This window comes from Furipterus horrens, unplaced genomic scaffold, assembly GCF_987537825.1.
Source record: "Furipterus horrens unplaced genomic scaffold, mFurHor1.1.pri manual_scaffold_1, whole genome shotgun sequence".
Lineage (NCBI taxonomy): Eukaryota > Metazoa > Chordata > Mammalia > Chiroptera > Furipteridae > Furipterus > Furipterus horrens.
The window spans coordinates 190,650,985-190,677,631 of NW_028327171.1; the positions used below are offsets into that span (position 1 = coordinate 190,650,985).

At 40.3% G+C, this 26,647-nt stretch overlaps 1 protein-coding gene across 6 annotated transcripts; it reads left to right on the forward strand.

Annotated features, from left to right (window-relative positions):
- On the forward strand, positions 1-24,766 carry CASP8 (caspase 8). Of its 6 annotated transcripts, none has more exons than XM_090268375.1 (8): positions 1-46; positions 13,174-13,511; positions 16,433-16,538; positions 17,237-17,375; positions 18,499-18,608; positions 20,739-20,880; positions 21,313-21,814; positions 23,353-24,766. In XM_090268375.1, exons 2-8 carry the CDS (start codon positions 13,207-13,209, stop codon positions 23,486-23,488), a joined length of 1,440 nt encoding a protein of 479 aa, XP_090124501.1. In that variant the 5' UTR covers positions 1-46; positions 13,174-13,206; the 3' UTR covers positions 23,489-24,766. The 6 variants fall into 6 exon arrangements, with proteins under 6 accessions (XP_090124501.1, XP_090124508.1, XP_090124517.1 ...); XM_090268382.1 differs by lacking the exon at positions 1-46 and adding an exon at positions 1,975-2,110; XM_090268391.1 differs by lacking the exon at positions 1-46 and adding an exon at positions 2,191-2,315.
- The last annotated feature ends 1,881 nt before the right edge of the window (positions 24,767-26,647 follow it).

Sequence of the window (26,647 nt, forward strand, 5' to 3'; positions counted from 1 at the left end):
GTCACTTCCTGTACAAGATGCAAGGTACATCTCTTCCTGTTGTGAGGTGAGTGGCATGTCCTTGAGAGTTCTCTTTTTATTGTTCCAGCTCTATTTTAAATGAGTTTCCTGTTTATTAATTTTCACACCTCCAGCGGCTCTTCCATTTCTGCCAGGCTGGGCCTAGGAACAGTCTAGAGGATGAGCATAAACTCTTGAGTGAGACAATCCTGGGTTTATTTGCTGGCCTTACCACATGTCAACTGATTGACACTGAACTTAGTTTCCTCATCTGTACACTATGACTAATAATTAAAATAGCCACCTTACAGATGTTGTGATAAAGTAACAGCGGTGGTGAATATTTATTGAGAACAGTGGAAAGTCCAGGCACTACTCTAAATGCTTGATCTGCTTTACCTCCCATAATGTGCAGGTAGGAATTTCACAGCTAGGGCCTGAAGACTGGTATTTTTAAAATCTCTTCAGTTAGTTGAGAACCTCTCCAGTTAAGCTGAGAACCATGAGTGTGTATTAACATTTAGACAGTGATTAACCGTTCAGGGTTGTACTGACAAACAGACCTCATTCTGTCACTCACTAGCTCACTTGGTCAAGTCTTTCAACCTGTTCAGGCCTCAGTTTCTTCATACACAAAATGGGAACAAAAGTAACATCCACTTCTGAGTTGAAATGAGCTAGTTTAGGTGACTGTGTCTGGCACACATGATATTTGATAAACGTTAGCTGTTACCATTAGGCTAACTTCTCTTTCTTAGGTGGCTGAGAACCTGAAGACTTTCTGACCTTAGTGCACAGGTCATTCTGTCTTAGTTTAAATTCATTGCTTTTCTAGCCACATTGTTTATTTCAAATTCTAGTTGGGGGAAGGGAGGCGAGTATATTATTGTGGAAAAACCCTGTGTTCGGTCCAACAGGACTGAGTTTGAATCTATGTGTCTGAGCCTTAGTTTCCTCACCCATAACATAGGAGAACAAAACCCTGCATTGCTATGAGAACTAGAGATAATTCAGATAATTCGTGCAAAGGATCCAGCATCTAGCTATAGCATTATTGCCAGCATTTTGATTATAAAATGTACAAGATTTGAAAACAAAAAGGCAGGGAGTCTTTTTAAAAATTCAAACAGGAAACAGAGACAGAGCATGAGGAGTGGATGGAAAAGGAAGAAAAGCTGGGGAAGGCCTGGAGCTCAGGGTCCTGGTCAAAGATCTTCATATTATTACCTCTCCAGGCTTGGCCCTGGGCAGGCACTGGTCACTACCAACCTAAGAGTGTGGCCAGGGTTGCGAATAGTGTTGTTACCATTACTTAGGGCTGGGCCAGACCCCTGCCTTACTGTGCAGAATCTCCCCACATTTCTGCTAGAGGCCTGCTTTGACCCAAGAAGAGCCCCTGCCACATGATCTGAGGGGCTGGTCCAGGGCTTCAGTGCAGATCCGAGCCGCTGCACAGAGGGACAATTCCTCTTCCCAGTTACTTTTTAAGGGAGAATGGCATTTCACGTGCCACAGGCAGTCTGAAGCCTGTCTTTAAAAATTACAGGGGTTATTAATACTAAATGTAGTCAGTATAAATGCTTTTGAATAAAGCATGTCCAGCTTCCTGGTTTTTAGTTTGCATGTCGATTATTGTCATCTTCCTCTTCTGAATGGCTGGAAATTGGGCATCTGTTCCTTTAAATAAGAAACATTTCATGTGAGTCACCTGGGTTCTGTCTTAGGAATCAAGTTTATTCTCTAGTCCTTTCTGTTGAGGAATTTTCTTTTTCGGGCGCTGAACACCAGATTCCGTCCATCAGGAGCAGGGAAATTCTTTCAGAGTTGTCTCTTGTGATTTGCTGGGAAATTCTGAATGTGCAGAAACAGGAAGTGAGTTTTGGAAGGAAGCACAAGAGCCTGGTAGAATGATTGAAAGTGAAAGAAAACTTCCTGGAGGCAGTTCCATTCCCACCACCCCCCCACTTTTCTTCCTGCTCTGTTTCAAGAGATTTTTCTCTGGATGTGTGGACAAGCCTTAAGAATTTGAGCATGTGAAATGAGGCAGTTCAGGGGGATCTTGGCATCTGGGACTTGGTGACTGTGATGTTGCTGGGACGGGGTGGAGCAGGTGAGTGCCTGGTACAGAAGCAGCTTCTGGATACCACGTTCCTGGGACTTGCTGAGTCAGGACACCTCTGGGTCCTGCCAGGATCTCCCAGTGGGGTTTCTCTCTGAACTGCAGCCACCAGCCTCGCTCTTTCTTAGCTCTGGAAATTTCCAGCTCCTCGGCTACATTTCTCAGAGTCTCCTCAGAATCTCCTCAGCGGCCTCAGGTATAGACAGTGTTTCTCTCCTACTGGATCAGTGTGGAGAGTCCACGAGACTTACTATTTTTTTTTTTTTTTTTCCTTTTCCATTTGGTCCTGGGGCAGAGGGCTGAGCGAAACCTTCTGTCACATTCCAATGCCCTGTGGTCCTTGGTCTCTTAAGGCCCACAGTCCCCTTCTCCCCCTGCCCTGTCCTAGGAACTTTCTCAATCCCTACTTCCAGCTCCTCTCCATGGCTCCCAAAAGACAACTCTTTAGATCTTTCGATACATATCCCTGAATTGATACGTATCTTTCCAAAATGTATCATTGTTTTGTGTGCATGCACTATTTTTTAACTCTGTGACCTGGAGCAAAGAAGTACTTTCTCTGTGCCTATTTCCGTGTCATTAAATGGGGTGAATACTACATCATGAGGTGATTGTGAGGAGATCTGTGTGTTAACCACTTGTAATAGTGACGAGGTACCCAAAAAGTGTTAGAAATTATTATTGCAAACATTTTTTGTATTTCCTAATTCTTTTCCTTTTTTTTTTTTTTTAAGTAAGCACTCTGGATTTTGCATTCTGTGTATTTTGCCAGGTTCCATTTTCTAACCACTGCATACATAGTATTGCATGACAGACAGTCTCCCCAGTCCTATGTAAGGACTTGCCCTCCAGTCCTTGACCTGTTGCAACCTGCAGACTTTGCCAATGCGATAGGTATAAAGTGGGTATCGCGTTGCTTTATTTTGCATTTCCCACTTTACTGACAAGTTGGAGCGTTACTTCATATACTTGGGCTATTTGTGTATTCTCGTCAGGGAACTCCATGTTTATATCCATCGTCTGTCTACGGGGTTTCTTTGCCTTGTCGATTTGCAAGAAACATGTTCAGTCCCATGGCAGGTCTGGGAACAGGAACATCAAAAGTGCAGTTTCTGCCCTGAAAAGCTCAAAGCCTAGGAGAGGAACTAGTCACAAAACGGTGGGACAGATTTTGGGGTGGAGGCTCAAGAGGCATCAAGGAAGAGTTAGGGACACCTCTTGGCTGGGACTTAGCCACTAACAGGACTTCATTCTGTTGCTGCGTTTTCACTCAGACTTTGTGAGCAGAATCAAGTGGTAGTGAAAGACATCGAAGTTACCGTGGCACCTTTACCGGGCCTTCTACAGGGGAAGAGGCACTGTCAGGCACTTCATTTAATCCTCTTTGCTGTAAGATGGGTCTCTGTCCCCTGAAAGCTTATATTCCATTTGGGGAAAGAAAAACGGCAGTTTTAAAAAAGAGAGGTATTTTATTTTTTTGTTGTTGTTTCGACTTTTAACATCAAAAAACATTTCAGCCAACTCACAGCAAAAAGGCAGGGCTAATGTGTGTTTTGTTCACTGTCATATCTCCCAGGCTCAGACCATAATGGGGGCCCCAGGATTTTCCCCTTTGGTAAGGTTGGCTGGTTGATTCTACGGTTTTCTAAGTCACTGAGGGTGAGATCAGGTGGCCTTGGGGCCCACGGAGGTGCTCATTGTATCTGAGCATCTATGGGAGAATCATGAGGGTTAGCTGTGGGAGTTAGCAGACCCTCTGTGAGCTGTGGTGAGGGACCCCAAAGTTTCCAGATCTCAAGATCCCTCAGAGCTGTTCAATCAATATTTATTGAATGAAAACATCAATAATAAAACCAGAAAAAAAAATCTGTAAACTCCTGAAGTATGAAAAGAAAGCATTCTTAACTATCATTCAGTCCAATTTTCTAATCTTGGAATATGGTAATGAGGCCACCAAAACAAAAAGATCCATCCATAGTCACACAACCAGGGCCAAAACTTATTTCATATTTCCGGTAGACTTTACAGCTGTAGGAGGAGTTACTTACTTAAAAACAGGAAGTAAGTGCTCTTAATCCTTCATTCAGTTTACACTCTTGCCTTAGCTGCACCAGCGGAAAACAGGTGGCCGTTGAGGGTCCCAGGATTTGCCTTTGGTAAGGTCAGTTGGGCCTTTGGGGAGGAAGGCTTGTGATTCTAGAGTTTTCTAGGCTGCCGAGGGTGGGATCTGGTGGCCTTGGGCCCATGGAAGTGAGTCTTGTATTTGAGCATAGGTAGGGACACCATTAGGAGTCCCTCTGGAGCCTCTAGGCCCACAGATTCCAGATCTCAAGACTGCTCTAGCTTAGCGTGATGTCTTCCTGGAGGTTTTTCTGGAAGCCTTCAAGTACAGGTCTCTATATAGAGGTCTCATCCTAATGCTGATGAAACTGTCGCAGAATAGAAACCAAAATTTAAATCTCAACTGACTTTGCTGCTACAGCTAACCATTTGTCAATACATATCCACCCACATATATATCCACTAACATGAACACACACACGCCCACATGCACAGTCCTAATAATTAAATTATTTATTTTTTGAGACATTAAAAAGTACAGAGCAGAACAGAGAATAATACAATGGCAAGCATAGATTGAAAAAAATTGAGACTATACTTGTGTTTAAGCATTTATAGGTGAAGTTATGAATTTCGTTTAGTTTGAAATAGAAATTTACAGGGTTGGTTATAAACTTTGTCGAGATTTGAACACCTTTACTGGGCTGTGTGAAATTGCTGGTTTCAGGGCCCTGGAGCGGACCGTGTTTGTGTGCAGAGTGGAGATCTGGCAGGTTCTGGGGGAGTCCTCAATTTGGGGTGGCCATCCTGGACTGGAGGGAATAGCCACACTATTAGGGGGTTGGGCCTAAGAGCCATTTTCAAGTACTGTTGAGCTTTGAAGGAGATACAGGTTTTTGCCTCAGAAGATTAATGCAAGTTTTGGATTTATTTTCCCCAGTTATCCATATCCCTAGAAGAACTAGGATATTCCTGGAATACTGCTAGAAGAATTGTTCATGATTAGATGAAATTTATTTGTAATTAAATCATGGCATATGAGGCAATGGTGGAGTTTTGATTCTGGAATGAGACACTGGGGTCTAAATTCAGGCTCCGGCACACACTTGCTTGGTTTGTACGGCTCTGACCCTCTCTCCCTTTGCTGTAGTGGATTTGTTAAGAATTTCTGGTTCTGTGTTCTGGGTAGGTTTTTAGTTTTCTAAAGTTTTTAAATAATTTTAATCTTTAAAATATTATGATTATATATTTTCCTTCACTGGCTTTCAACTGCAATTAAGAAAAAATCAGAAATCTTTGCAGTCTGTCATGAAACCTTCCAGTGAGATGCTCAAATCTAAGTCTGACTCATGTCTTAATGGATTATTTTTAGACTGATTTTTTACAATAGTAAAATGAGGATGATAATAGCAATTTCATCAGAGACTTGTAGGAAAACAAGACAAGAAAAAATATTTTTATATTTATATGGATTATGTTATAAACACATGTATCTCAATATAAACATTTATTTATATTTATATATTTTGGGCATAAATATATTATGGAAATATTTAATATACTTATATATTATGTAATCAAATACAGTTATGTGAATTTATTGTTTAATAATACTACTGATATATAATCGAAAGGAACAGAAAACTTGGAGGTGTTTCCATCCCCATCCCTCTCCTCTGCCTTGTGTGCATTATATATAAAGTATTCAAATATATATATTTCATATTGTATATACACACTATTGAACAAAATCTTTAAAAAGGTTTATTTCTTTTAACTCTGTAATACTATTTCTAAGCAATTAATCTAAGAAAATAATCAGAGTGTACAAGGAGATTTGCATTTTAAGATCATCCTAAATGCAATCAGAGACTGGTTACATAAATTATGGTTCATTCATATGAGTAGATGCTTTACAGATTTTAAAATCCATACTGTGGAAGAAAAAATTAGGCTATCAAGGTGTACTTAAAATAGTACTAGTGGATTTAAACTTATACCCCAGGAATATGTTGTGTTCAGTTATGAGGGAAAATATATACACATAAAATATTTGGTAAGGAAGATAGTAAAATATTAGGTGCTTATCTTTGGATGATGGATTTATAGGTGATTTTAATATTTCTTTTTATCTTTTCTGTATTTTGTAAAATGAATACAGTAAGGGTTGTTATTATCAGAAGAAATAATTGCAGAGGGAAAAAAGAAGATTCAGCTTGCATTAGGCTATTTGATTTTATTCTGTAAAATAAGATTTTAATAGTGGTCAGAACTGATTTAAAAATTTAAAGACACTGAACCTAATGGTACCAAACAGCGCTGGATCTAGTTTAGACCCATTCCAATATATGAATGAACATATGTCTTTAAATAGAGATTTTAATTTAGATATATGTACATTTATAATGTGCATGCTAAACATTTTAAATGGGGAAAAGTATTTCACTTTCCTGCTCTCTTCTAGGCCTTCTCACACTCACCCGTCCAGACCCCTCTTTCTGCTCTGAGGCAACCTCTGAGCAGCTTCCTGTGTGTTCAAAGACCTGTGCATATTCAAGTCTATGCACCACTTAAGAATACATTACGGAGATCACACATATCCAAACGTGTTGCTCTTTCCATTCTTTTTAATAGTTGAATAGAGTACCATCGGATGGTTAAAAGCTTATTTATTGCTTCTGATATTGATTAAACAGTTATTTCTGCTCCTTTGTTATTTTAAGCAATGCTGCCACGAATAACCTTCTACATATGTTTTACTATACTGATTTTTAAGCTAATGTGAAAAACACCTGGAAGTTAACTTGTGAGGTCAAAGGATATGTAAGTTTTATATTTTTATTTCCACCATCTCACAACACTGTGTATTGCAAGTTTTGTATTTCACCAGTTTGGTAGTTGAAAATGATCTTTTGTAATTCCAATTTGTTTTTTAAAAATTTGTTGTGAATGAGGTTGAACATCTTTTCAAATGTAAATAAGCCGTTGTTCTAAAAATTTAAAGCCACTGGTACTTACCTTTCTCTGAACTCTCTGCTTATGATCTTTACCTGTTTACACATTGGAGGGTAGGCCCGGATCTCTTTCTTTTTCTTAAACTGGCTTATAGGAGCCCTATTTTAAGAAAATTAGCCCCTTTTCTATTCTATATCATATTTCTGTACATATTTCCCAGTGCAAGACTTATTTATTTTTAAATTTCTTTTCGCAGAATATTTTAGTTATTTAAAGACATCTACCAATCTTTCTTTAATGGCTTTCAGGTTTTCTGTTATATTTAGAAATGTTCTTCACCTCTGTAAGATTATTTTCTTTTAATTCTCCTATATTTCTTTCCTTAGCATTTTAATTTTAAGGATTAAATTTTTGATCCATCTCCAGTTTATTCTGGTGTAAGGAGTTCAGTTAGGATTCATTTTAGTTTGTTGTAGAAGTCTACTAATTTGTTCTAACACCATGTGTTTAAAAGCCACCTAAATGTGGATAACCTCTTTTATAGTGTGTTTTATTTGGCCCTTTTTCATTGTTAATTTCTAATTAACATGTTAATATCTAATTTCATTGTTAACTTCTAATAGCCAGAGAACACAGACTATATTATTTCTGCTTTTTGGAAATTTGCTAAGATTTTCTTTGTGGACGATTTTTGTGAATATTTTGTAAGTGTTTGAATGGATGTGTATTTTCTGCTGAGAGGAAATGCTTGTTATTTTGTCAATTGTGCTACACAGATATATGGTCTTCTTATAGTTACTCTACTCGATTTTTTAGTCTCTAAGAGAGATGTGGGAAAGATTCCTGCTACTTTGGGGAAAGTAAGTTCTTTGAGTTCTCTGAAGTTCTTTTTAAAGTTTAAGTTCGTCTAATATTTTGTGTTTTTTTATTCATTCAAATTATATTTTATTGTTTATGCTATTACAGTTATCCCAATCTTTACCCCTTTGACCTCCTCCTCCCAACACCATCCCCCACCCTCACAGCTTTGTCCATGTCCATGGGTCATGTATATATATTCCTTTGGCTACTATAATCCCTAAGATGTACTTTACATCCCCATGACTATTCTGTAACTACCTAGTTGTATTTCTTAATCCTTTCACCTTTTTCAATCATCCTCCTGAAACCCCTCCCATCTGGCAACCATCAAAACGTTCTTTGTACCTGTGATTCTGTTTTTGTTCTGCTTGTTTGTTTATTTTGTTTTAGATTCAACTACTGATAGATATGTATTTATTGCCATTTTATTTTGCATATTTTTGATCTTCTTCCTCTTAAAGACTACCCTTTAACATTTGATATAATACTAGTTTGGTGGTGATATACTCCTTTAGATTTTTCTTGTCTGAAAAGCACTTTATCTGCCCTTCCATTATAAATTGTAGCTTTGCTGAGTAGAGTAATCTTGGTTTAGGTCCTTGTTTTTCATCACTGTGAATATTTCTTGCCAACCCCTTGTAACCTGCAAAGTTTCTTTGAGAAATTAGCCTATAGTCTTATGGGAGTTCCCTTGTAGGTAACTGCTTTTCTCTTGCTGCTTTTAAGATTCTCTCTTGTCTTTAACCTTTGGCATTTTAAAGATTTTATTTATTTTTTATTTTTAGAGAGAGAGGAAAGGAGGGAGAAGGAGAGGGAGAGAAACATTAATGTATGCTTGTCTCTCGCGCACCCCTAACTAGGGACCTGTCTGGAGACCTGGCCTGCAACCCAGGCATGTGCCCTGACTGGGAATCAAACCAGTGACCCTTTGGTTCACAGGCTGGCACTCAATCCACTGAGCCACACCAGCCAGGGCAACCTTTGCCATTTTAAATATGATGTGTCTTGGTATGTTCCTCTTTAGGTTCATCTTGTTTGGGACTCTCTGTGCTTCTTGGACTTATGTCTGTTTTCTTCACCGAGTTAGGGAAGTTTTCTGTCATTATTTTTTCAAATAGGTTTTCAATTTCTTGCTCTTTCCTTTCTCCTTCTGGTACCCCCATGATGTGAATGTTGGTATACTTGAAGTTGTCCCAGAAGATCCTTACACTATTCTCATTTTTTTGGATTCTCTTTTCTTCCTGCTATTCTGATTGGGTGTTTTCTGTTTCCTTATATTCTAAATTGCTGATTTGATTCCTGGTTTCATCCACTCTGCTGTTGATTTCCTGTAAATTGTTCTTCATTTCAGTTAGTGTACTCTTCATTCCTGACTGGCTCTTTTTTATGGTTTCCATGACCTTTTTTATGCTGTTGAAGTTCTCACTAAGTTCACTGAGCATCTTTATAACCAATGTTTTGAACTCTACATCTAGTAGATTGCTTGTCTCCATTTTGTTTAGTACTTTTTCTGGAGTTTTGTTCTGTTCTTTCATTTAGGCCATGTTTTTTTGTCTCCTCATTTTGGCAGCTCCCCTGTGTTTGTTCCTATGTATCATGTAGAGCTACTTTGATTCCCTGTCTTGGTAGCATGGCTTAATGTAGTAGGAGTCCTGTAGGGTCCAGCGGCACAGCCTTCCCTATCATCCAAGTTGGGTACTTGAGGTGTGCCCACCATGTAGTTGAGCCTTGGTTGCTCTTGGCAGGTAAATGGAAGGGATTTACTCAGGCCTATAAGCTGCAAGAACTGGTTGTGTCCCCTGACCACCAACCTCTGACCACTGTGGAGGATCAGCTGTGCAGGGGTCCACTTGAGTGGACCTTGAATATATCACTTGTGGAGGTGGTTGGGTGGTGGTACTCCAACATGGTCTTTAGCTGTCCACTGGGTGCACAGGCTCTGGGGCCTCCTGGGAGGTGCAGGCCAAGGTCAGTCACCACTGGTGTTCTGACTGGGGCTACTTGGAATGAGCTATAAAATAATCTGCAATTGGCTGTTTCTTGTGATGGGTTTGAAGGTGCCCAAGCAAGTCCAAGCTATGAACCTTGGCCAGCTGTTGTCAGTGCTGGGCCGGGGCCACTCAGCAATAGGCATAGGGTATGTGGAAGCCAGATACTGCTTGTTAGAGAAAATTTAGAAGAATTTGAAGCATCAGCCAAGACAAGCCATTCATATGGAAAATGCACTGGAAACAGGTTGGGTGGGACTGAAAGTTGAGTGGTGCAGAGCCTCAGGGAATCACCAGGGTGGGGCAAACAGTATGAGTCAGGTTAATGGAGTCTCAGATATGGTGCCCAGTTGTCCACTCTGTTGGGAAGGGCTAAGAAAAGGAACAGTAGCCACTGCCAGCACTTCTGCCTGGGAGAAAGTTGCCTCCTAGCTCTTGTCCAAATGCTGGACAATACAGTTCCTCCCCACATGTCCTTGGTGCCTTATAATCTGCTGTTCTTGTGCTGGAGCTCAGAGAGAGTAAGTCTGAGTGAGTCTGTGCATGGTCCTTTAAGAGGAACTGCCTGTCACTCTAGCAGTGTGCCTTCCACAGCCTCCAACTGGTTTTTACAGCATGAAGTTATGGGAATTTATCTTCCTGGCACTGGATCTCTGGGGTGGCAGGGCCTAGTGTGGAGCCAGGTCCCCTCACTCCCGAGATATCCCTCCTGACTTTTGTCGGCCATACATGGGTGTGGGACAAGCCCATTCCACATCTCCATCCCTCCTACTAGTCTCGATGTGGTTTCTTCTTTAATTCCATAGTTGTTGGACTTCCATTCAGCTTTATTTCTGGCGGTTCTGAATAACATTTTTTTCTGTAGTTTAGTTGCAATTCTGATGTGGTGGTGGGAGGAGGTGACTATTGTGTTTACCTATGCTGCCATCTTGAGTGGAAGTCCTTGTTTTCTTTTAGGAACACAAATGTAATTGGATCACTTCTCGGTAATGTGGTCTCCTTAACTTCCCAAAGAAGCTCATTTCCTGCTGTCCTCCACTCACTTTGTTTCACTCCCTTAAACACAAGAACACATCCAACCTAATATTTTAACATTAAGTTTATTTCTGCAGATAATACCTACATTGTTTCTCCTTAACACATTACAGGAAAAGTAAATTCTTTTTCCTCACTCCTTCACCCCCAAATTGTAGTTTTCTCCTTCATTTCCCGGAACGAACAACTTTATGAATTTGATATGTCTTTTTCCAGACCTTGGATTTTTCCATAGATGTCTATAATCACAGAAAATCTAATTGTAATGCTTGGAGCATTTTTAAAAAGTAGATGTATGATTTTTTTTTGTTGTTATATTGCAACTTGTTTTTTTCACTACCATCATACTAACATATATTTAATCTCTATCCATTTTTATTTCAGAAGAAATGCATTTTCTTAACCTCTGCCTAATACTGTGTAGTATGACTATATCTTAGTTTATTTAACTGTCCCTTTTTGAAGGACATATAAGATGTTACTAGTTGTTCGGGGTTACCCATCCTGCTGAGATGAGCCTTTACAGACATACCCTGTTGAGCACACCAGTGTGTTTCTATAGAGTGTGATCTGAGGAATGAGCTTGCTAGTTTGTCCCTTTATATGTCCAGCAGTTTTTGATTGTTGCACTTTGAATGTATACTGTTAGGTACTGGCCCTTTATTTAAGTAAGATATCTTTCCTAAGTAAAGGTATTTTCATGATAATCGATAGATTTGCAGTGAAAGATCTTGACTCTGCAGCCTTGTGAATTCAGTGCAAAGTGTATCTTTCCATGATACTGTCCCTTTAGTTTCCTGAATCAAGAAAACTTGTCTAAAAATGAGGTAAACTCTAAATTAAAAGGGAGAAAAAGCTTTTGCCCCATAATTCCAATTCTAAAAAGGAAATAATCAGAGATATGTACAAGATATATGAAAAGGTCTCTCAATGCAATATTATTTTTAACAGTAAAGAAATATAAAATTGCTTAAAATAAAATGTGATATATCCACATGCCAAAAATCTAGAAACATTAAAAATATGCCAAAGAAAAATATTTAATGGTGGGGTATGTGTTTATTTTAAATATTGAGTGGGGGGGGGAGGTGTAGACACGTGGTTATGCAGCCTGATTCTATTTTTTATGTAAATGTGTGTGTGTGTGGTGTATGTAATAATAACTGAGACCATACTACAATTAACTATTTTTTATTTTTTGGGGGGGTGGTTAAAATATTTTTATTGTTGAAACTTTATTTTAAATATTCACACTTTTTATAACCCAAGTGTGAACAAGGTGTTTTTTAAAAGTTTCAAAGTCTTTTTGAACACTTAAAAAAAAAATTAAAGCTTACCTTAATGTGCAAATTAAAAATATTTTTAAAAGAACATGTATAAATGACTCATGGACATGGACAATGGGGGTGTATGATTGAGGGAGAAGGGGTGGGCTGGGGGGGAGCAATGGGGGAAAATGGGACAACAGTAATTGAAAAACAAAACAAAATTAATTTTTTGTCAAAAAAAAATTAAAATATGTCTATTTTAACATTATATGAACAAAATATATGGGTTCTGGTTCATTACCTCTGATCAATCTGCTCTGAGAAATAGCTGGGATTAGTGCTTTCATCAAGAATGTTAGTAAATGCAGGGAACTTAAAGATCCAGGAACCCATCTGCTTTGTTTCAGGAAGGAAGGAGGCCCAAACAGGTTAAGGTTATTTGAGGTTAAGGGAAGTGCCAAAGGCACAGAGTCCATGGGATCAAGGAGATGATGGAAGCCTGATGAGAAGTTAAAGGTTTCCTAGTTCACAATTGAACGGTAGCTCTCCAGGACCACCTCCTAAGTTAAGGGAGAGACTGAGTAAGAGTTCAACAAAGGGTTTTCAACTTTGTAGAGAGCTTGAAAACCCCTACTTCCAGCTGAATTTTCACATTTATTATTCTAGTGGCCACAACTCTCTGACCATTGGCTAGTTTGTATACTTACCTCCCTAAACAGTAAGCTACTTTAGAGCAGGAGCTTGGCCTGCTTGATTTTTCTTCCCTGTATCCACAGCAAAATGTCTGACATGTATTGTAGTAGATGTAATAGCATTTGATGTGCAAACAAACCAGTTAATGGTACTTTTCTTCTTCATCTGAATATAATGCTGTCTTTTGACCTAGGCTACAACTACATTCATCTAACTCTGAACAAGCATGGATTTCAACAATTGTCTTTTTGACATTGCGGAAGATCTGAGCAGTGATGAGGTGGCCTCCCTCAAGTTCCTGAGCCTGGACTATATTCCACAAAGGAAGCAGGAACCCATCAAAGATGCCTTAATGTTATTCCAGAGGCTCCAGGACAAGAGATTGTTGGAGGAAAACAACTTGTCCTTCCTGAAGGAGCTGCTATTCCGAATTAATAGACTGGATCTCCTGGGAAAGCACCTGAGCACCAGCCAAAAAGAGATGAAGAAGGAGCTTCAGATACCAGGCAAGGCTCAGATCTCTGCATACAGGTGAGGAGATTCTCTATAGTGTGAGCACTGGGAAGTGTGGCGGGGAGTGGACACATCTTTGTGGGAGGATTGATTGTAGGTTTTAGATGTAGTGTGACTTTGGAGGTTCTGGGAAGATGTTCTACCAGGGCCAGGTTAAGAAGTTTAGAGTTCAAAGTGAAACATTACCTGTAAGTATGATTCATTAAAATAGACTTTTTCTAAATGTTCTAACTCTCTTTCTGTTATATGTCTATTATCTTGGTGTTTCTGCTTTGCTGATGCTCACATTGTGTGCTTTATCTATTTTGGATAAAGCATCACTGCTTTTCATCCTGAAACCCTCCACCTACCTGCCTGTGGATGACTGGAAATTCTCAGTGGAGTTCCAGGCTTGTATCCACACTTGCATTACAAAATCCTCCAATGAGGTGTATGTTGCCAGTTGTTCAGGATTGGCCAGGCAAGACCCAGCAGAGACTGCTTAGCCCCTGTGAGGCCGGCTCCTGCTGAGAGAACAATGGTGACCTGGGTGTCAGTCCTACCAAAGGCCTTGCAGCTCAGCCTTTCTTCACCTGCGGGAGAATGGGTAAGCTAGGGGTGAAAACAAGTCACAGTCAGTTACATCTCTGTGATTCTTAAGACTTTACATATAGAAACACATCACCAACTTCTCTCTTTCAACATCCCCTGTTCTCAGACACTCCTTAAAGTTATTTTTAGCTTTCCTTCCAGAAAACTTCTACACAAGCATCTGCTAATGGCCCATTTCACTGTCTCTGCTTGCTTCTCAGCAACTGTGGTCCGTACAACATTAAGTCCTCACAGTCGGGGCTGAAAACCACTCCTCTGCCTGACTGGCCAATTAATGCCCTGGTCTTTCTCTTTTCAGAGACCTGAGACTCTGGCATATTCCTTGTGATATGTTTCTCTACTTGCAACTTGACCATTTTTATTTTAAATGACAAGCGAGACCCTCTGGGTGTATGTGTGTTCTAGGGTTGCCATCACAATATACCACAAACTGGATGGAATAACACAGTTGAGGAATTTATTTTCTCATAGTTCTGGAGGCTAAAAGCCTGAAATCAAGGTGTCAGAAGGGTAGGTCCCTTTTGGGGGGGTCTACGGATAATCTGTTTCATTCTCCTCTCCTAGTTTCGCTGCTTACAGGCAATTCTTGGTGTTCCTCATCCTGTAGACTCATCTCCAGTCTCTGCCTCCATGCTTCCCTGTGTCTGTCTGAATGTCCTTCTTCTTATAAGGTCCCCATTCACTGGATTAGGACCCACTCAGATCTAGTATGATTTTATGTCAATATCACAATAGCAGAGACCCTTTTTAAAATAAGGTCATATTGACATGTTTTGGGAGAGGGAAGGAGGATACTATTCAATACTGGCTAATTTTGGTTTAATAGGATTGGGAAGTTCTCCTAAGGAGTTTTTAAATTAGGTGCCAATTAATCTTTAAAAAAAAAATTACAAAGCCCCAGAACTAGGAAGACTAGAAGGTCTCATCTTGTGCCCACCATTATACTTGCTATCTATAAAATAAGTATCTTCTAAACTATCCAGGCTTGTTTCTAGACAATGATGCTACAAGAAAACCAGTAGATTTCAATAAAGAGGAAAGTAAAAGGGCAAAATACCTTGTAATAAAGTTAAAAGGGTCAATAGCTTTTGATTGGACCCAATCTTGGCCAAAGTGAGAAAGTCTTAGCGAAATACTTCTAGGGTAGAGGTTCCATGAGAAGAAGGATGAAGCAGATGTTAATACTGAGTAAACTGCTTTCCACACTATTTTTTATTTTCACACCTTTAATTTTCTAATTTAACTTTAAAGTTAATGTGTTTTTGTATTAAAGTTATTTGCTTTACACCATAATAATGTAAGGTTTGCTGACTTATACTTATTCAATGAACAAAGGAATGTCTTATATCCCAAAAGCCTGTCATACGTTAGGAAACAATAATGCCATGTATTGAGCACTTAGTGTGTTGCCAAAGATTAGTTTAAACTTACTCATGTAATCCTCAACACATTCCAGTGGTGTAGATATGGAATTATCTGCAGTCTACCATGAAGAAAATATGTGTAATTTTTCTGAAGTCACATCACTCATAGGTGGTGGAACCAAGAATTCTAACATCATTAGTCTGGGTGCCCTGCATTTAAATACTGTACCTCACAATCTTCTGAGCTTATGGAAACAAAAGGGCATGGACCTTGCTCTCAAGGGACTTGAGCATCTTTGTAAGCAGACAATTATATGTGTTCCCCTTTGGACAATACAAAAGCACAGTGGGGTAAATGCAGTGCTTGAGGTCACTTAGACAATGCTTGAGCTGTTTAGTGGATTAGTAGTTGTCTGAAGATAGATAAGGTAATAAGAATGTGAGGGGCACAGCATAAAGGGGTGGGGGGCAGGGCAGCTGGGCGTGTTTGGAGAAGAGAACGTGGGAGGGTGGAGAGGAGTGGCCAAGATGAGCAGGTAGGCTGGGTTCTACTCACAAAGGTCTGTATTCCAGAACCAAATGTTTGGCCTTCCTACTGAAGGTAATGACTGGAAGAACACTGCCAAATTTCCTTAGGAAGTGATGATCTGTTTTGCATATTGAAAAGCATAATTTCTAAAATCAAAACTTCTTTTATTACAACAAGATCTTGATTTTATAGTGAAGACAAAGGAAAATAGCAATTCATTTAACAGACATTAACTAACAAAGTTAGTAGAACTTTAAATTCTTTTAAAGGTGCAAGTGTTGAGCATGAATCAATAGTCTTCCATGTCACTACCCCAGCATCTTTTCAAGGACTCAACTCATAAATCAAGTTATTTCGAAGGGAGGCCATTGGAATCAAGTCTGCTGTGACTCTATGTATCGGATGAGAAATTATTTAAGAAAGCATTTCTCAAGTGTCTCCATTTCCCACCACAGGGTCATGCTATTCCAGATTTCAGAAGATGTAAGTGCATCGGAATTAAAGTCCTTTAAGTTTTTTTTGAACAAGGAGATCTCCAAATATAAACTGGATGATAGCATGGTAAGACCTGGTGCCATGTTAAGATTTAGTCCTGAGGAAGAGTCAAGTCAGTGGGGATTTCTGAGACTGAAGAGAGGGCTATTCTAGTAGAAGCAACCTGAATTCTCCTTTTTTTAAAAACCTGGGTTGAAAAAGAAAGCTGTCAAGTGTAAGTGTTGTAGATATGATTCCTTTGTATAAGGCTGTTCACATTAATTATCAGGAGCAAGGCAGTGTCAGGAGAAAAGTAGAAGTCTCGTTATAGGAGCACAGCCCAATGTGGGACGCTGTGCAGCCAGGAAAGACAGTGGTGGGCCTGAGATGTTTCGACCTCTTCTCAAACAACCTTGAACTGTGTGTGTGTGCTTGTGTGTGTGTGTGTGCAGTGCCAGAGGAAATCTCGGGTGTGAAGCAGTTCCCTGGGCTGTCACCATGGGAACCATGGCTGTTTCACAGCCTTCATGTAAAGGTGTCCACGTGTTCAACATGGAGCCTGATCCTGGGGACTGATGTGGCTTCTCTGTCTTCTCACTTCTGTATTTGGGGGCCAGAAAACAGGATTACCTCCCTAGTGGTATATTGGCTTTGTAAAACCAACATGTCTGGGAAGCTAGGGTGGACCCTTGGCTTGGAGAAAGTGAAAGTAAAAAAAACAAAATCTAATCTAAAAGCCACTATGGCCCATTTCCATCTTCTAACTTTATCTCCCCTTCCTCTAGAGCTTGCTTGATATTTTCATAGAAATGGAGAAGAGGGTCATCCTTGGGGAAAGAAATTTGGACACCCTAAAAAGAATCTGTCACCAAGTCAACAAGAGCCTGCTGACGAAAATCAGTGATTATGAAGAATTAAGCAGAGGTAGAAACAACTTGATAGCTGTGAATCAACAAAATGTATTCTTAAATTAACAAATTCCACTATGTCACAGTGTTTTTTTTTAAAGTTTTTACTTATTGATTTTTAGAGAGAGAGAGAGAGAGGAAAGAAAACAGAGAGGGAGAGAAAGAGAAAAGCATTGTTGTTCCACTTATTTATGCACTTCTTTTTGCATTCATTGGTTGATTCTTGGATGTACCCTGACAGGAGATCGAATCTGCAGCCTTGGAGTTTTGGGACAATGCTCTAACCAACTGAGCTACCCAGTCAGGGCTGTCACAGTGTTTTTAATAAAGACTGTGTTTCTGTTTTAATTCAAAGGTTCATAAGTAGCTGAGGTAAAATCAATGAATCACTGTGGTAATTAATACAAATTATTGTGCACACTCCAAAAAGGACAGTTTGCAAACTGGTAGTTCAAAACAAAACATGGAATGAGGCTCAGGGATATGTTGTTATAAAGCAGTTTATGTAATGAGAAAACAGTGACTGCTTATTTTCACAGTGATTGGTTATAATGTTAGAATTTCTTTAAATAATAGGGGATTGATAAGTGGTTATCTCATATCAACCTTGAAAAAAGTTCAAGTTTTGCTCATGATTTTCAGAGGCATAAGCAAGGTCAAGTTAGTCTTGCAAAATAAGCTAAATTAAGCTTTGCTTGTATGATTAAATTGGTTTTGTCTGCTCAGTTTTTTTGTTTTGTTTTACATTTTAACATCTTGAAAAAAGTCAGATGAATTTTCAAGGCTTATTTCGCTAATTTACTCTTCGATATCCTCATTCCTTCCTCTCTACAACCTCTACCATTTGTAACCACATTTTAATGGACCTGCTGCCTAATCAGGATGAAGGCTTGGTGGCTACTTCTTGTCACCTTCTCTACACACTAAAAGATGTGTCAAAAGACACAGACTGCGGCCTCAGGCCAGCACGTTTGAAATAGTTGCAGTTAGACAGTAGTAAGAATTTTACTTATTATATGGATTGCAAGGATATTATGTTCAAGGCAGTCTGAATTTTTCCTCTAAGAAGAGACTTTATGTTGTCCTGAGTGCTACATGTTTCTTTCCTAAAGTACCCTCTCTGTCATGTCTCATTCCAGATGTGTCTCAGTTACTCACAGAAGAGGGGTCACTTGGGATGCTGTCAGTGTCAGACTATCCAAGAGAACAGGACTGTGAGTCAAGCAATCAGGACAATGAGTCACAACAGGTACAAGGAAACCTCCCATTACTTCTTTTCTTTACATTGCAGATTCTAGTTAGTGCATTCCTTAGCCTTGTTAGCTTCCAAATAAACTAGTAAGGAGAAGAAACTTAGTGAGTATTGTCAGGTAGCCTTGCTTTGAGAAATCACCCTGAGAACAGTCTAGGATTTTACACTAGGTTTATTGAGGGAAGAGAGAAAGGGGGTTGGAAGTAAGAGGAAACTCCCAGAACAACTCGAGGACTGTAGGAACAAGGGAAGGTAGAAGGGGGAAGAGGACAGGAAGGGGGAGTGGAGATACCCAGTCACCCACAAGGAGCCGTGGGATTCACCTTCCTATGTGTCTGCAGGTGCCATCTTCACACTTTTCCGAACATATAGTTTGGTTAGGTTGAGTTTACCCATCAACACATTCAGCAGGTTATTTATATCTCCTGGCTTTTCCCCCACCAGACCAGTCAATATATCATGCTAGGTCCATCAACATTTCTTCTGGGAACGAGGAAAGTCCATTTTCATTTCCTATGGGAGAGACTAGGCCCAGGTTAATTTGCATACAGTTCATTTGCATACATCAAAAGTCTGGGTGGGCAGTCCAGCTCCTGCCATGTTCCAACGAATATATTGAGAGCTGCAGAAAAAACTCACACAAGGACAAGCTTAAAGTGCGACTTTTTAATTTAAAACAATGTGATCTTTTTGGTTTCTTATGTGTTCAATTTTTATTTTAAAACCAGACAAAGACCTAGAGAAGTTGGAGGGCAGAGGGGTGAGAAGTCTCCTACCTAACCCTTTTCAGCTGCATCAGTCTGAGTGGGAGAAGGCTTTGGGGAAGAGTCCAGTGGGACTGGAAAAAGCAAAGCCTTTCCTTTTTAACTTGACATTTCAAAACTGTTTCTTCTTTGTGTTAGGTGTGAGCGGCAAATGCTCATGATCTAACCATCTGTGTGCTCTCACTTCAATGAGCCGGTACAGGAATTGCATTCTAGACATAATCACTTCTGTGCATGGAATATTCAGCAATTCACCAAACACATTCTGACTCCTTAGCCCATTCACTCCTCTCTGTGGCAGGAAGCAGAGGAAAGCCTGAACACTCCCTGTCCAGGGGAGACTTGAAATTAAACTTGAAAGAAACAATATACTAGCGGGCTCCTGAGCAAATGACCAGACCTCTCTCAGGCTGAAAATCAAGGATTAACCAAAGTCATGTAGCACTTTTCAGAATAAAGCACTCCACAAGCATTCCTCCCAAGGAACAGCTAAGGATACTATGAGTGCAAGGGAGATTAGGTAACTCGCTCAAAGTTTTAAGGTTACTTAATGTATAGAGCCAAGAATTTTGTGCCCCCCCCCACCTTTGCCCCACCAGCTCAGAACTCTTTTCTCTACTTGGAGGCTCTGCATGGATTTCCCAATAAATGCTATCTCAGCGCTGAAATAGCCCTGGGAAAATCAGGACAGCCTAGGCCCACTGCTGACTATTGATGTCAGGTACTAGAGTCTGTACATGGTAACCTGCAGCATAGCCAAGACCTGCCTGACCAGCCTATCTCTCATCTCCATTCTTGAGAGCCTACATTAATACATTAATCCATCAGCTTTAAAAGTCCTGGGATACTGTCATGTGTGAAGGAAGGTCCCCCAGCTGTAAGCCTGAAAACATGGATGAGTTGAGTAGACAGCCAAGGAAATCACACGGTCATGAAAGGACAGCCCCAGCAGAGCCCTAAGACACCCATTCACTGGGCAGCTCCTGACTGAGCTCTCACAAATGAACAAATCCTAGTTCCTGACACAGATTCCATCTGCCTTGAGCAAAAATGAGAACAAATGATACATTATGATGACAATATTAATATAAGTGCAAAATGCTCACGAGGCCCAAGGATTGGGACATTGACTTTATACACTAATGGTGGGGCAGACGTCTGGGGATCCTTTTTGAGGAGCATAGGTAAAAACTAGCTAGTTTGTTAAGGAAACCATGTGACCTTGGGTTGGAGCTATGGAATGACCACTGGCAGCCCAGTCTGGCTCAGGGGGCAGCCTAACCTTGTACCAGGGAGTTGTTTGTTCATGTCTCAAGTGTCTGACCCACAAAGTCAGCTCCTGGGTTGCATTTTTGTTTTTCAGACATTGGACAAAGTTTACCAAATGAAAAGCAAGCCTCGGGGGTACTGTCTGATCTTTAACAATAATGATTTTAGTGAAGCAAGGAAGAATGTGCCCAAACTTCACCACATGAAGGATAGGAAGGGAACAGACTTGGATGCAGGTATAGTAGAACCAAAAAAGAAGTAAAATATTTCTAATACTTACGATTTCATCAAAAGAGGAAAAAGAAAGCTATACCAAAAGGGCCAGATGTCTAAAAAAAAAAAAATGGGTATCATTACATTTTCCTGTGGAGGTAAAAGAAATACTTATATTTTTGCTAGTTTTCTGCTTTTCTCTTTTAACTTAATTTAAAAATTAAAGCAATGTACATATAAATATAAAATATTAAATCTTATTAAAAGGCTTATGCCTCAAGACTGGTGGCAGTAAATATTAGAAGCTTATGGAATCTAGCCACTAATATAAAGGGTCTTATTCTTAAGTTTTGGTTCAAATTCTTATCTGATTAATGCTCTCTTTCACTCTGTGGTCTGGGTATTATCTAGGTATTACTGTGGTGTAATATGACTCTTTGTATTTCACTTTTCAGGGGCTCTCTGCGATACCTTTAGTATGCTCCATTTTGAGATAGTGCCTTACAAAGACTGCACAGCAAAGGAAATCTGTGAAGCTCTGAAAGTCTACCAAAGCAAGGACCACAATAACAAAGACTGCTTCATCTGCTGCATCCTTTCCCATGGAGACAAGGGCATCATCTATGGCTCCGATGGGCAGGAAGCCCCCATCCATGAGCTAACTTCTTACTTCATTAGTTCCAAGTGCCCTTCCCTTGCAGGCAAACCAAAAATCTTTTTTATCCAGGCTTGTCAAGGGGATACCTACCAGAGAGGTATAGCTGTTGAGATTGACTCAGAAAATAAGAAAACCTATTTAGAAATGGACTCATTATTTCAGAAGAGATACATCCCAGATGAGGCTGACTTTCTGCTGGGGATGGCCACTGTGAGCAACTGTGTTTCCTACCGAGACACCAGGGAGGGGTCGTGGTATATCCAGTCACTTTGCCGGAGACTGAGAGAAAGATGTCCTAGGTAATTCTTGCCTATCCAGCCCTTCATTTATCCATAAATATCTAGCTGTGGATCGTATAGCTGTACTTCCCAAGTCAGGGGCAAAGTGGGAGAGAGGACAAATCTTGAGTACACAGATGGAAAAAAGTGAGATACTTACTGAGGAGTGTCCTTTTCTTAGCACCTCAAAGGACAATCAGGGTATCGTATGGCTAGGAAGGATGGTGAAGTCATGTAGTCCAGCTCTGTATTTAGGCAGAAACATGACTGTGACCATTCAACTAGAAAACTTCCAAGTTTTCCAAAAAGGCAGTAACCCGTTTCAGTGTTTAACATTCTCTAACTCTGTCCAAAATCCTATGACAGCTACCCATCCTCAAACCCTCTTGGTGTATTGTGAGAGAAAAGCACCAAAGAGTAGAAACCCTTTATAGTTTTACTTATTTGGCCCCATTTGAAGCCACAAAATGTAGGAAAAGATCCTTTTCTCATTTAAATATCCTGTGTTTCCTTTAGTTAAATGATGGGTTTTGTATGTCACATTTCACCCAAATGCACACACAGCTGATGGACAGCAAGCAATCCTCTGCAGTTCCTTCTAGTTCTATATATCATGATGTTTTAAGTGTATGAAGAGTGAGAATTTTCCATGGCAGATAAAGGAGTGAACCATGACATCAACACTATGTTTTTATTTTGTGATTCAGACTAGGAGTCTTGCAAGGTTCTGGGGGCTATTTAGAGAGGTGGATAAACAGGTTGCCCAACTAAATTGATTAGACAGGCTGGTGAGAAAGGGGTGAGGTGACTGCAGGAGACATTTGATTTTCACTTGACTGAAGTTTGGTTGCATCATAGATGAGTCCACAGAAGCAATGTCAATTTGAGGCAGAGGATGTTACAGGTCATTGAGGTGATTATGGGGGCAAATAACATACCATGTTTCCCCGAAACTAAGACAGTGTCTTATATTAATTTTTGCTCCTAAAGATGTGCTAGGTCTTATTTTCAGGGGATGTCTTATTTTTCCATGGACAAGAATTCACATTTATTGTTAAACAAAAAAACATTTATTAATATACCGTAGTCGTATCATCAAAAACATCAGCATAACCAGCCAAACTCTGAATTCCTTCAAGAATTCAGGGGGGTGGGGTGGGGGCTGTAGCAATGACTGCCACTAGATCTTATTTTCAGGGGAGGCCTTATATTTCTAAGCTTGAAAAAAATTGCACTAGGTCTTATTTTCGGGGGATGTCTTATTTTCGGGGAAACAGAATAGTACGTGGAATAGACAGAGGTACAGATTAGGAAGGAAAGAAACCAAATCTGATGTTAACACAGGTTTCTGATGGTTTTTAGAGATCCTGAGTAAATCAAAGATAAGTTATTAAGCTGAGACAATTCCTTTATCGTAAAAGCTGTGGTAGGTCTTGGTTTAGTAAATTTTTATTCAAATGCCTGATGTTTTGAGAGAAATAATTATCACAAGCACAGCAGACAAAAGGGTTTACCAGTTGTTTTCCCCTAACAGACGGTTACAATGTTATGTTTTTCAGGGGTGACGATATTCTCAGCATCCTCACAGACGTGAACTTTGAAGTGAGCAGTAAGGATGACAGGAAAAATATGGGAAAGCAGATGCCACAACCTACGTTCACTTTGACAAAAAAACTCTTCTTCCCTCTTAATTGATGTATAACACTATGCTTAATTTTTTTATTATGATGCTGCTGTTATGCTTTTACTTTATGCTATCACTTACTTGCATAACACTATGCTTAATTTAATTGTTAATGAAATGCTGCTATCCCTTGCCCCTTCTTTTTTTGATGGCAAGAAGGGGAGAGAATGGGAGTCAAGATAATTTAATTTGTATGCAAATTCAAGCCCAAATCTCTGACTTTGCTACAATAGCTAGATATTTGTAGCCATAGTCATGATTTTAATTGTATTTTTAATTTGATAAAAGTTTAAAATAACTATAGTAGATACAAAAAGTATAGTAAGTTTAAAAGAAGTATAACATCATAATGGTTCAAAAACAATGGCAGAATGTATTTCACATGTCTCTCATCTGCTTTCAACCCATAATCATTCAATTTAATTCCCTTCAAATTATTAAGTATTTTTGTTTTATTTTTGTTTTGTTTTGTACTTTCAGTCTCTCTCTTTCCAAGCCATCCTCCACACTACTTTACATATATAAAGAAGGAAAACTTTTCCTTTTTATCCTTCCAGGTTCTATGTCTTGTCTACTGATTAAATTGACATAAGATAAATTAACAGGAGAAAAAAATAAAATTAACTTTCATACACCATGGAAATATGAAACTCAAAGAAGTGATCAAATCAGGCAGATTTTATTTTTAGACAGTGTAACAATAAATTTGTGAAGAATTTACAAGAGAAAGAAATTTGAGCTTAGGGTAGTAAATTAGTAAAAAAGTGACAAGTTTTGTTTATACAGCCTTCTTGGTCCTATATTCCCTATCTCTATTAATATGGTGCCTTCTACCCTCCTTGTACAAGGAAGGTATTTTTCACATGGGAGATTTATTTCCAGATTTCAGGGGAATAAAACAGTGTCAGAGTGTCTGTCTTGCACTGGCTATTTCTCAAGTAACTTTAATTCAAAGTAATTAATATGCCCTGAGCCACATTGCAAGTTTCTTTAAAATACAAATCAGAGAATATTGTTCCTTACAGTAAAAGCTTTTTTAAAAATTAAAAAATATTTTACAAATCTGCTATAATCTTTTTCCAAACTCCCTTTTCAGCCCTTTCTCTTATTGCTCTTATAATATATGCATGCTTCTGTAATGGTTGTCTTGCTTTTTTGCTAGCAATGCTTTGTTTTTTCCATGCTTTCAAATTTATAATTTATGTCTTTAGTTCATTTGAAATATTTAAGAATTGTTGTTTTTGAAAGCTTAAGATTTTTGGAAAAAAGAGTTTTTCATTTCTGGCTGGGTGACTCAGTTGGTTGATGCATTGTCCCATACACCAAAAGATTGTGTTTGATCCTGGGTCAGGGGCATGTACCTAGTTTATGGGTTCGATCTTGGGTCTGGGTGCATATTGTTACTGAGCAAAGCAGGGCCCGTTCACATGGCGTCTTTGTGTATGACCCTGTTGGGGACCCCCGACCTGCAGAGATCCCCTGGTGTTGCGGATGAAATGAAGACTTCCCAGGCAGCTTGTGCTAGGGGAGAGAAGGACGGCAAATGTCTGAGAGGCAAATGCCTTGATTGATCTCCTCCAAGGTCTTCTATTGAGTACAGTCGTCGGCAGCCGTCCATCTCGAGAGACGATGGTGTAGCTTCTTAAGAGTCTATCTGCACCACGGAGAATGGCCGTGCAGTCCAACTCGGGAGCGACACGGCATCTGTCTCCTCCCGTGTTGAATCGACATCTTGCGATGACGCTGGAGTGTCCTCTCCAGTGAAGCTGAAGCCACAGAGCCTGGGCAGGGTGATATGGAGGGTCTGCTGTTGCCCATGCAGCAGACCCCCCTTTCTTCGCAGCTGAAGGGTCCAAGGGAAAGACGGAGTCAATACAGCTTGGCTTCAGGTGCGCCGCAGGAGTTGCCGGTGTTGACTACAACGTCGAACCGCCTTAGGGACTCCGGCTCCGGATTTTCTGTCGGGGTTTACTCCCTTAGCCTTTCCCCTGAAGAGGTATGCCGCAAGGCAGCAGAGGTTTTTTGGAGTCAGAGTTTTCCTTCTCTGATGTGCCCTGACTGGAAGATCGAACCAACGACACTTAGCTCGCAGGCCGACACTCAATCCACTGAGCCAAACCAGCCAGGGTACACGTGTCACGCAAGAGAGTTAATCCTCTTGGCCACTCACTCCATCCTCGACCCCCAGGTCAGTCCTCTCTCCTCCAGCTCCTGCAATATCATGGGGGATTGAAGGAAAGTCCAGGACCTGTTTTTACATGCCCCATCCCCTGTCTATCTGAATGCCAAATTTTTAAGCATACTTTCCCAAGTATTCCACAATGTCCCATACCGTTGCTAGAACGAGACCTCTTGGCCAGATCAGCAGCCATCCCGAGGTTTCAGGGAGCTCCTTATTACAAGGAAGTCCCCCGTGAAGCACAGACAGGAAATCATAAATCTGTTAAAAGCAGTTAGACTTCCTAAACAGGCAGCAGTGATCCACTACAGAGGTCGCCAGAAGAATAGGTCTCCTGCTACCAAAGGGAACGGCAGGTCAGACCAAAAGGCAGCTCGGAGGCCAGTCGCAGAGTCAGCGACACTCCCATCCATGGACAACACCAACCTGAAGCCCGACGACACATCCGAGAAGAAATCCTGGGCAAGGGGATACATAGGAAGGGCCATGGATCTACACTGGCCAGAAGCCTCCCCCACAGGCCTCCCAATGGAAAGGCTTCCTTTCTTTTCTTTTTTTTTTTCTTTCCTCCCAGTCTATTTCATTGACCATGTTGTTACGGTAGCCCCAATTTTATTCCATCCCTTCCCTCTGCTCCCCTCCGTCCAGGACCCCTCCCTCCATCCAGCAATCCCACTCCCCCCAGCTCACGTCCACGGGTCTTGCCCACAAGTTCCTGGGCTTCATCCTTCCCCAAGCTACCCTTCACCTCCCCCTGCCTACCCTGCACCAACCAATTCTGCCTCCTGGTCCCTGCACCGTTTCCCCACTTCTCCCCCTTCCCCCTCCCAGCTGACCACCCCGAAAACGACCCCCACAGCTGTGACTCTGGTCCTGCTCTGGCCTTTTGCCTCGTTGGACTCTGTTCCTGTCTCTTAGACTCTGCCGTTGATAGTTGTGAGTTCACCGTCATCCCAATGTTCATAGTTCTGACCCTCTCCTTCTTCGACAC

Coding starts and splice junctions, on each gene's coding strand:
- CASP8 (XM_090268375.1), top strand. CDS start 13,207: ATGGATTTCAACAATTGTCTTTTTGACATTGCGGAAGATCTGAGCAGT. Junction 13,512..16,432: donor GCTCAGATCTCTGCATACAG/GTGAGGAGATTC, acceptor TTCCCACCACAG/GGTCATGCTATTCCAGATTT. Junction 21,815..23,352: donor CTGAGAGAAAGATGTCCTAG/GTAATTCTTGCC, acceptor TATGTTTTTCAG/GGGTGACGATATTCTCAGCA.